The sequence below is a fragment of the Patiria miniata genome, unplaced genomic scaffold, assembly GCF_015706575.1.
Source record: "Patiria miniata isolate m_02_andy unplaced genomic scaffold, ASM1570657v1 HiC_scaffold_7, whole genome shotgun sequence".
Classification (NCBI taxonomy): domain Eukaryota; kingdom Metazoa; phylum Echinodermata; class Asteroidea; order Valvatida; family Asterinidae; genus Patiria; species Patiria miniata.
In genome coordinates this window covers 19076536-19087647 of record NW_024037074.1, presented here as the reverse complement: position 1 = coordinate 19087647, position 11112 = coordinate 19076536, and the positions used below count along the sequence as shown (strand labels likewise).

The window sequence follows — 11112 nt, the reverse complement described above, 5'->3', positions numbered from 1 at the left end:
TAAAAATAACGAATACATCCTTCCTATCTTTAGTTCTGTCTTTAAAGTTTCACCAGGAAGGGAATCTTGGGACAATACCGTTTCGGATGCCTGGCAGATCGAGATAGAGCAAAAGGGACATTGCACAATTATACATCGAGTTTTTTTTCTTCATTTTTTCACCTGCCAGGTTTTTGTGGATGTTTATTCGAGTCGTTCTCCACATATCCCTCTGAAACTTTTGACGACGAGTTTGTGAACTTTGGAGCAGTATCAACGATCCACCAAGGAGAGACTGGAACAAGGGCGGATCCAGAACACAATTTGAGGGGGGGGGGGGCTAAAAAACGTAAGTCCCCTCAAGAGTGGGTCCAAAATATAACGGCGTGCGCTTGGGGTTTCGGGGCCCGCTCAAGGGCCCCGATTTTTTTGGGGGGGAGGGGATTCTAGATGCTAGTCAGTTGTGCGATCTGAGGCAATTTCTGACCGTAACTACCATTTTTTTGGAGAAAAAGATGGCCGTGTGCGCAGTCCCTGCTTTTATTGGGACGTCACTTAAAAAAAACCCCAAAACATTGGGTTCGGGGGGGGGGGGCGTTGGCCTCCCCCTTGATCCGCCCTTGGGGGTGCGCTGAACTTATTCAAGCGAGAATTTCTACGCCAGCTGATTAGCATAAAAAGTGCCCCCACAATTTCTTTTAAAAACGGAGACCGTTTGGCTTTAAAAACGGTGGAATTGTTTAAATATACCCAAGGATCAACTCCCTGGTTTTGGGGCTTCCATCTGAGGGCAGGCTTGATAAAATCACGGATGAAAAATGGGTCCTATTTGCCTGTGAAAGCGGAAGGATGCCACTTGTAAAATGGATACATGCAGGCTCGGGAACTATCACTTTTCGGGAGGTGATTTTATTTGGGTGTGAATATTTAAAAATGTAATTGGCTAATTTACCTAAAATTGAAAAGAAATGAAAAGATGAAAGACAAGACAATAATTTAATTTTTGTTTCAGAAACCCCAGTGATGTTGGCTTGCATGTTACTTGGCCCTGAACTTTGTTGATTTTACACTGTTTTCAATGGGGCTTGAATTAGTACAGTGGACCCTTGGACTCGAATTGAGACTGTATTCAGTCTTGTGTAATGCAACCCGGATATCCAGTAGGGGCTGCCCCTGGAAAACCCGTACGATAAACATGGTTCCTGTTGATGACCTTCCAAGGTCCCAGGTACGCAGTGAAAGTGGATCACAGGTCACGTGATGTGACTACCCAGCAGGTGCGTCTCAACTTATGTGTGTGGGTTTCACAGATGTACGTTGCAAACAAAACTGGATATCTCATATTAGCCATGCGAGCGCGAAGCGCGAACGCGGCCCATACGGCGTGGGCATGGGTGTCACCGGGATTGTTTTCCAGCCTGAGGGAGCACACCCCCCCCCCCCCAACAATCCTTGTACTTTCGCGAGTATATTCTCAATTTATCATTTTTTTTCGAGGGTGGGCTTGGGATATTTCCCCCCCCACCCCCATTGATACCCCTGCAGATGCCCATTTTGTTAAATGTGTATTAAACTAATAGCAGATATGACTTCACTTCGGTTCCCCCCCCCCCTCGCGACGCCCATTATGAGCGTGTGGTTTGAGTTCGGGGACCCCGCTTAAGAGCCCCGAAAATTATTTGATTCTAGATGCTCTGTGGTGCGATCTGAGGCAATTTCTGACCACTTTAACCAAATTTTGTTTTTGAGCAAAAGATCATATAGGCTTACATCATTTTCAAGTTTGGAGTAATTAAATCAGCTATTCTGAGCTGTAGAATCAAATGTAGCTGTAGGCTACAATTTTTATTGGGGGCGAAAAAAAAGGCGCGGGGGGGGGGGGGGAGAACAAACGATATGATAAAAAGTCAGGTGGACATGTCCCCCCCCACCGGCCCCTGGCAGTTCCCCAAGGGCGGATCCAGGGGGGGGGGGAGGGCCAAAGGGGGCCATGCCCCCCCCCAAAAAAAAAAAAAAAAACGAGACCAATTTTTTAAATTTTTTATGTGACATCGCAATAAAGGCAGGCAATGAGTACACCACCATCTTTTTCTCAAAAAAACATTGGTTAAAGTGGTCAGAAATTGCCTCAGATCGTACCACAGAGCATCTAGAATCCTAACATTTTCGGGGCCCTTAAGCGGGCCCCGAACCACACGCCGTAATTTTTTTGACCCCCTTTTTTTAGGGGTCCAAATTTTTTTTTTTGGCCCCCCAGTTCCCCATCGATTGACGCCCAAGCCAGTGGTATATTATTGGCCGCGCGCGCTTCGCGGGTACGCCTTTACTAACATCAATCTATTGTTACCAACAGAGGGCGCCCTATTTACTTCCTGGTATGATTTTTTGCAGACTATTTTGACTAATTTGAGACAAAAGAGGAATGAAACTTGAAACTGACAGTGTGAAACTGTCATTTAATCGTGCTATAAATAAAGAAAAATATAGACCTCACACTTTCATGACTTTGTACTTAAAATTCCGAGGTCCTCTTCTTCTTGATGTGAAAACTTTTTGCGAAGAATTTGTCTTGATCGTGAGTAATGCTAGCTATGTTAACTCAAGCTTGAGAAAGTAACTTGGACCTAGTCCGAGTAACTTGGACCCAACTTATCGCCTTTTTTAACATTTGGACATGGTCTGGCGATAGTAGTAGGGTCCAGGCTAATCCATATAGGCCTATGTCGAGCAACACAATTTTATCCTTGACCCAAAACCCAACATTGCCCAACAAAAACATCAGATTTCACCCTCAAATTGGCCTACAAATTACTAGATGCGCCACGTTATGGCATTGTGTTGAGCATGAAGAACCTTCAAAGTTATGGGTATCGACCTAACTTGACATTAAAGTTTTTTTTTTTCAGACAGATTTAAAATAGTAAAAATTTTGTGCATGACCAAAATGCCCACTTGAACCGAGCAAATGTATGGAAAAATAGGAGTGCAGGTCTGCTGTACTCAATTTAAGACCCATACTCGACGTATTATTTACCCTAGCCCGACTGCGTCTGGCCGTACAGTACTATCGCAAGCTCTGCGTACTACAGAGCTTGCAATAGTACTGTACGGCCAGACGCAGTCGGGCTAAATTTAACCCAACCAAAGGTACAGTTTGCTTTCTTTTTGTTTTAAATATAATCTTATACTTTATTGTGGAAGGTTTCATCTTTTTTTATTCAAATGTCGGCCTAATTTGTTTCTTCTCATTGACAGAATTGAAAACAAAGTTGGACAAGCAGACAAGATGCCCGTTCATTACGAGTGCAAGATTGGCCCCTCCATCTTGAACTCTGACCTAGCCTCGTTGGCTGACGAGTGTCAACGTGTGCTGGACAGTGGGGCAGATTACTTACACTTAGATGTCATGGATGGGTGAGTGGTATTTGGACAGGGTAGCCAGTCTAGCTTAAATGGATTCTGTGCAGGATCCATAGAGGGCGCTTGGTGGCGTACTCTTAGTCTGGTTCCCTGTCCCCATTGTCAATTGGACTTCAAATATGGGGACAGGTAGCTAGTAGTGAACCTGACTACCTCAGGAGGCATTCTTCCTGATGTATGCAAATTATATGCATGACGTGTATATAGGTCTGAATCCCGCCTCGTGAATTCAAAATCACAACGGTAATGGTTGCGCGCAACCAGCCTATGGCAATGGGCTGCGCCACAAATGCGCGAGGTGATGAGCTTCGATTTTTGCTGAATTCAAAAGTGTCTGTGGCAAATATCAATAAAGAGAGGGAAATTACTGTTCAGCATTTAAAACCTAGATGCAGTTGAAATACTTGAAAGTTGCCTTCATGGAGACAGTGATGATTTTGCGTATTTTATGTGATAAGACAAGAGTGAGTTTTTGTATAATCGTGTGTTCAATAACCGTCCATGCACAAAGCTATTAAGCAGTGATTCAATAAATAAACAATTATAATGCGCCTGCGTAGAGGTGATCCAATCAATGGCTCTAAATGAGAGCTAGCTACCAGTCCCCGTATTGTTTTTTTTTTTGGGGGGGGGGGCGGAAAACAGTCTTTGCTCGAATCCACAAAGGAAAGTTTAATTTGAGAGATTGTGTCGGCCTTAAACCGAGGGTTATGTACACATTGTGAATACAGATCATTCTTAAATATATTTCAACCGATTCTCGAATCTGGCTTGATGTCATTTTGACTTTGTGTGTGCATGCATATTGAAGTTCTTCTGGTTGTTACGGCGTGCCGTTGTTTTTCACTCAACAAAACTATTGTATTTGTCACATCTTGATACTCTGCAGAAATTGCAGTTTTATTGTGATATTTGTCATTTTTCTTCTAAATTTGCTTCGTATGGAAAGTCACGTGACACGTGAAGTATGAACCAACTTTTACGGAGCCTCTATTTCCCTTCATTGTTTGCATCATGTGAACATTTGACATCAATAAAAGAAAAAAAATGAAGAGTAAACTTGTCCACAGAATTTAGATAATCACATAGAAAACCATCACGAGCTGAGAGTATTTTTAAAATTGGATCACTTTGAAAAAATGATATCATTTCTAAAGTTTCCATGTAACAGTAGCAAATCACTTAGACAGAAAGTTTACTCGGACAGAAAAGTTATTTAATTTTTAGGGTTTGCACTTCACTAAGTTCCACACTTCTAGATCCACACCACACCTGACAATAAAAAATAGGCAGTCACCATTTTCAATTTTCCAATTCTTTTTTTGACAGGAATTTTGTGCCTAATATCACATTTGGTCACCCCATGGTGCAGTGTCTCAGACAGAAAGTCAAGACAGCTTTCTTTGGTAGGTTGGCTTGGAAACAAGAAAAGTCATGCCTTAAAAAATCAACTTTTGAAAGTTTCAAACTCGTATAAGATGTTTTCAAAGATACAATGGGATGTATTTACACATTTCATATGGATTTTGTATCTATTGTTGATGTCTCCTAACATGGCGCGGTCCCTAATGTGACACACTTTATAATTTTTTGCTTCTAGTGCTTTGCTGCATCAAAACTTTCCCTGAAATTTCACTGGTAAATTTCACCAAGCTCTAAACATTCCTGTTTATAAATCTTGAGTTTAGGCCTACCCATTACACAATTTATTTTGCCGTGATTTTCCAATTTTATTTCGAACTACACAGTGAACCCTTTAAAAATGCATCCAAAAAATATCTTAACAATCACTTCCTCACAAACTTCTAGTTGGGTATGTGAGTAGAAATAATAATTGTTTATCAGAATTTTTAAACTCTAAGGAAATTCTCAAATCTTAGCTTGGGATTTTCCAAGATTTGTTCATGTGCACCATGTTACGGAACACTTGGCTCATTTTGTTCCAAATGCCACCGGTTTTGAATTTCGGACTAAATTTTATGACACTGAAATTGATCACAAAGTTTCAACAGCAAGCATTATTATTGTATTTAAGTATTTAACGGAATGAATTTAAAGTTTGTCAACAAATAAGTTTGGCAACACTGCGTGAGGAAAGTCCAGGGAAACATTGAAGTGCACCATGATCGGGGAATACCACTATAATATATTAGTGTTTTGAATAAGACATAACACAAAAAGGGTAACAATCTCTGATCCGAGTAAAAAAAGCATTCAGTATGCTTTGCGATAAAAAAATGAACTTAACCGAACCAAATATGTTTCCCATTGTTGCTAATTTTTTTTTTAATCAAAACTGATGTGCCGTTAATTTACAATTGGTCTTAAAATATTAAGTCAAAAATTGTCACATGATTTATTTACTTTACAGACATGCACATGATGGTTGCAGGTCCAGAAAAGGTAATGATGGCAGAAAGTATGAGCAACTTCTTTTTCTAATTTTTTTTTTCTAATTAAAAGAAATCATTTAAAAAGAACATTTAAAAAGAGACATTTAAAAGAAATCATTTTGTCATTTTATTGCTATACAAAAGTTCAGGTTAAAATCTGTAAATTATACGGTATACTCTGGAGTAACATTTGTTGGGTTTATTTTTGGAAAATGAGTAATGAAGCATGCTCCTTTAGAAGTCCGAGTCAGTCGATGTTAAAGATGCATTCCCCTTGCTATTTTTGAGTTTTATCCCGAAAAAAGAATTCCTTTTCTAAGTTGCTATTATTCTAACAGTACAAAAGTTATTCACTTTTGAATGAGACATTGACCAAAAAAGCCGGCCCATGTTAAGTTATTGAACTATTACTAAACAATTTCAAATTATTAGCTGCCAGACATGAACCCTAACTCCCTAGCATAATTTACTAGAAACCATACCCATCCAGGCAAATTCCAACACCGACATGGGAAATCGTTCACTGTTGGACTTAGTTTCTGGAGGTATGCCAAGCCCAGTGTAAAAGACCATCAGTTTAGGGGTACTGTACCCATTCTAACAGATTTCAACAACACCTGCTGTTGGACTTTGATGGGTTGAATTCGGTTAGGGTTAATGCTGTTCTTGCGGGATTGGCTGGTTCCCGCCCCACAACCAATATTGATAATGTACATATATGGACCAGGAGCCAGTCTGCTTGCAAAGTGGATCTGTTTGTGCCCAAAACAACAACAAAAAATTCAAAGGGTTGCAGAAGTCAAAAAAAGAAAGAGTTTGTTTTGGTTGGAATAAAATATACAAGTTAGATATTTATGAATAGAAACGCAACTCTACCAGTTAATTCCCAAGATGCCTCGTTTATTCTTACCAGTGGATTCAACCAATGGCAGACGCCGGAGCCAACCAATACACATTCCACATCGAGGCAACGGATCGACCCAAAGACATCATAAGACTCATCAAGGAAGCCGGAATGAAGGTCTGTTCTGAGGCCCTCCCCCCCCCCCCCCCCCCCCGTTTTCCGCCTTTCTAGTCTCCTCCCCCTCCTCCTGTAGGCTATCCATTTGCAGTGCATTGCTTGATTCCCTACACTGCTAAACATGATTTTCTTGCATTTCTTAATATGCGAAAATATTTCTTGTTTCAAGAAATATTTTCAACAAGAAAATGTTTCTTGATATTAGATTTTTTTCTAGTTTTAAGAATACCATTTTTAGCAGTATACATAAAGTAACAAATAGAAAATCACGAGGAACATGAGCCTTAGAGTGAAAAAAGAAAGTTGACTTGTTGGGACTTGAACCCACAACCTCTGTACTATTGTTCAGATGCTTGACCAACTGAGCTACAAACGTATCTAGCCCCTAGGTTAGGATAGTCGGCCCTATGTGCACGCCCATCATTTTTTTTCTGATTTGTTAAGTATACAGGATTATAAATTTACATTTATAGTTTCTGTTACATTATAGCCCAACTCCTCTCGTTAAGGCCAAAAAAAACAACAAGTCGGTCTCTGGTCAGCGCGCGCATTGATTTTAATCATGCGCATCAATCTTTTTTTTTCAAAAATGTTCCGCGGTAGCTCCAACAGCGCCCTCTATTGCCGCACCTCCTCAAATTTTTTTTAACCAAAGAGCACCAAGGAATGGGAAATTGCACCAAGGCAAATGATCGAGAGCACCAAGGCAAATTATGGAGGACACCAATGTACATGAGGACACCAAAAAAGCAAAATAGTACCACACCTTGTCTGTACAATCCAAGCTTGAAGAAGGAAAAAAAAAAAAAACGCATCCCCGCGTCAATTCCGGAACTTTGGTCTGACCAGAGACCGTATATTTTTTTTTTTTTGGCCTAAAAAAAAGATTTTGGGACTTTTTTTCAAGTCTTACCATTTTTTCTCTTTGCATCAGGCGGGGATAGGCATCAAGCCAGGTACTCCAGTTGATGTTGTTTTCCCGTACGTGGAGGATGCCGACATGATTCTGGTCATGACAGTCGAGCCGGGATTCGGGGGACAAAAATTCATGGAAGACATGATGGCCAAGGTAAGAGAAAATTCCAAAGGGCATTCCAAAGGTATAGGGAGTTTCTAGTGATGTACTATACATGTTTCCTTGTAATAGTTGTACAATATTTATAATCGTTGCTTTACAATCATGCAGTAATGCCATATGCTTTTATTTTATTTCATTGTGCTGTATTGTATTTGTAATGTATTGTATGTGTACATATGTGTAGTCATTTGTAGTGTATGTAGGGCCCCCAATGGAAACCAGTTTTAAACTGTTTGGGCATACCCTGGGTAAAGAAATGTAATAAATAAATGTGCACGAGAGATGTTTCATTCCATGAACACATCAAGCCGTAGACTTCCCAGAGAGCCGAGATAGTCTTCAGAATGACCACTATCACCAACACCCCACTATTTTGTGGACGTGTACTCTATGAGCTGTGTGCGCCATCAAGAGGGGGCGCTTTTTGACCAGCACCTGTGGTGGGGACACACCGGCTGCGCATACTTGTGCGTGTTCTACATAACCCCCAAGGACCGACACACCAAGGAAGAACAACAGATCCTTTCAGTCCTCGGGCGTTGTGTCTTTTGTTGGAAACAGTCCTCTGTAGTAGGCTTTGTGTACTTAGTCTACGGGAGAGTGTTATATTACAGGGACAAAGGGAAACACAAAGCATTGTCCTCTGGAGTATAGTAAAACAAGAGTGTATTTTCGCGAGAGTATAGGGCGAAGTACGCAAGACTTATTTTATTCTGAATGTACACAAAGCCATAGAGTATTCGCGTGAGTGTCGGGTGTCGTCGGCAATATGTTTGAATGCAGCCTCGACTCCATGGGCTGCGTGCGCGTTCCTTCACTAACCCCTTGCCGTGAGGACTACGGAAACGACGCTGACCGGCTATTCAGAGTGTAACACGCGTGTATTTGGAAGAATGCATGCCCTGTATGGGCTCACGCGTTATCTCTGTTGCGTCACGTCACTGTACAATTGTTTTTTTTCCCCCAAAAAACATGTGTGTTGTGTTGTACAGGGATAACAGATGTAACAGATGTAAGATAGCGCTAGGCATGATGGGAAAAAAATGGCGCAGTAAGATAGTATCCATGGAAACGAGGCTGGTTTGAATGTCACTCCAGCCAGTCTCCCCCAACTCTCCCTTCCATGCAGTTGAGGGGGTACTTGCCCACGAGAGCGGTTACATGTAAATCCGTATAATTTTGAATAAATATTATCCATTTTTATTTTAGGTGGAGCAGCTAAGAGCAAAGTACCAGTCACTGGACATAGAGGTGGATGGTGGGGTGGGACCGGCCAATATTGACATGGTTGCTAAGGTCAGTCAACTGAATCCATCTTGAAACGAGTCAAATCTGAGCTGAAATGTATATTTTATAAAATTGTGCATATGACACTGCTATTTGGATCAACAGTCTGCCGAATGCGTATATGCGTATTATCATTTTAGGAAGACTCCTATATGTTTCGTACACAACCCAATCCACTGTTCAGGAAACAAATAGTGTATTAGTTGAAGCAGTCAAGCCGACGAAGCAACAAGATCCATCAAATCCAGTCTTAAAAAATTGAGTCCGTATTTCACAGAGTCTTAAAGATATGGTCCATCATTTGTAATTTGTGCATTTTGTTCATTTGAAGCAACAAAAGTTCCCAAAATCTAAAGAAGGGTACTGGACAACTAACCTGATGAAGTTTCAGCTCAGCTTCAGCTGTATATTCTGAGAAAAACAGCATTCTAGGATCTCAATTTCAAATCAAAACTTGCTGAATCATGTTTTGAATTGGGCCTGAATTCAGCGTCCGAGATGCGTTCTCACTGAGCCGGTTGCAGCTATGCGATGTCGCGCACCGATCCGACGAATTATAGCAACTGCGCGTGCGTCGTGCCAATGCTTGTGCGTGCTTTGCCGAATAACAAAACGAACTACTAATTTACATTTCCTACGGTGCGTCTTAAGAAGCACCGTTGGAAAGGCCTTCTTTCGTTGATTACTTCAAAATGACAGCTTGCCAGAAAGAATAATTTCACAGGGAGTTTAGTCCCCTTTCTATCTTTCGACCAAGTATGTTTTTCAACAATAATTACGCCAGTTACTTTTTAGATAGCTGCAAATGATGGACTATAGCTTTAGATTTTACACCGCACTGGCTACATTATTAGGGGAACTAACTCCAGTTGGACCAAGACCTAATTATGCAGGGAATTGGTCTGATTTTTCCCAACAGGCTGGGGCCAACATGATCGTATCGGGTAGCGCCATCATGAAGAGTGACAACCAACGGCAGGTCATTAACACCCTACGCGGCTCTGTCAACGATTATATCCAGACAGCTAATCTCAATAGATAGTGCTTTGTTGCGTGTCCTTTTTGTACTACTCCCTAACTCACTAAATGACTCACTGCCGCTCGTGAGCCAGGCAGCGCTTATCATGTTTAGACCAACCAGGGCATGTTATCAATATGGGCTATTCTCAGTTCAGTGCTGTGGTCCAGTGTTTACTGTTTTTGACTCATGTGCCGTGGTATATGGGTTCAAATCCCAATGGGGAACATGGTGCTTGTGCTCTTCAGCAAGGCACTTTACCATTATTGCTTCGTCCTTTAGATGGGACATAAAGCTGTAGGTCCCGTGTGTAACAGTTATCGCTAAAGAAAAGGGGTTTGCCCCGGTGTTTCAAGTTGTCTACTGACATTCGTTCAAATCACGGCAAGTCGGCCATGTTTATGTCGACCGTAAGATTTAGAAATGGACTCTCCGTGGCAAACTCTTGGTGGTGCACTGTATTGGGAATTGCCTGTATTCTATCACAAAGGTCCCCCTTCAATGGCGAAAGCATTGTGCTAGCTATTGATCAGATAGTCCATCACGGGGCAGTTGGTTTGTACAATAGCGTGCATGCTGTGGTCGTTACCTGAAGCCATTGCCTGAAGCGTATCATACGCAATGCAAGCCAATTGTGCATAGTAGGATTTATACATTTATGAAGGGCTTAGAATCGACACTATATAATTGTTTGATATTGAGATCAAATAAAAGATGGACGAATACCTTTCGACTCTTTTGTTGCTTTATTTAGTAATTTGGTTTATTGAAAAATACAATCAGTATATACACAACATAAAAAACATTATGGGTTAGGCGTGTAATGCCTAAGTACCTAAAGAGTTCCTGCACCTTTTAGGACAATAAAATTGCATGATTTTTCCACAACCAAATAATGAAAAACCATGACCTAGTT

At 41.1% G+C, this 11112-nt stretch overlaps 1 protein-coding gene across 2 annotated transcripts; it reads left to right on the top strand.

Annotated features, from left to right (window-relative positions):
- Window positions 1–2301: 2301 nt before the first annotated feature.
- On the top strand, window positions 2302–10391 carry LOC119745800 (ribulose-phosphate 3-epimerase-like). Of its 2 annotated transcripts, none has more exons than XM_038222408.1 (8): window positions 2302–2354; window positions 3235–3393; window positions 4729–4805; window positions 5771–5802; window positions 6706–6813; window positions 7748–7882; window positions 9101–9187; window positions 10098–10391. In XM_038222408.1, the coding sequence occupies exons 2-8, from the start codon at window positions 3266–3268 to the stop codon at window positions 10218–10220; spliced, it is 690 nt and encodes a 229-aa protein (XP_038078336.1). In that variant the 5' UTR covers window positions 2302–2354; window positions 3235–3265; the 3' UTR covers window positions 10221–10391. The 2 variants fall into 2 exon arrangements, with proteins under 2 accessions (XP_038078336.1, XP_038078335.1); XM_038222407.1 differs by lacking the exon at window positions 2302–2354 and adding an exon at window positions 2385–2554 and having other exon boundaries at window positions 10098–10390.
- The last annotated feature ends 721 nt before the right edge of the window (window positions 10392–11112 follow it).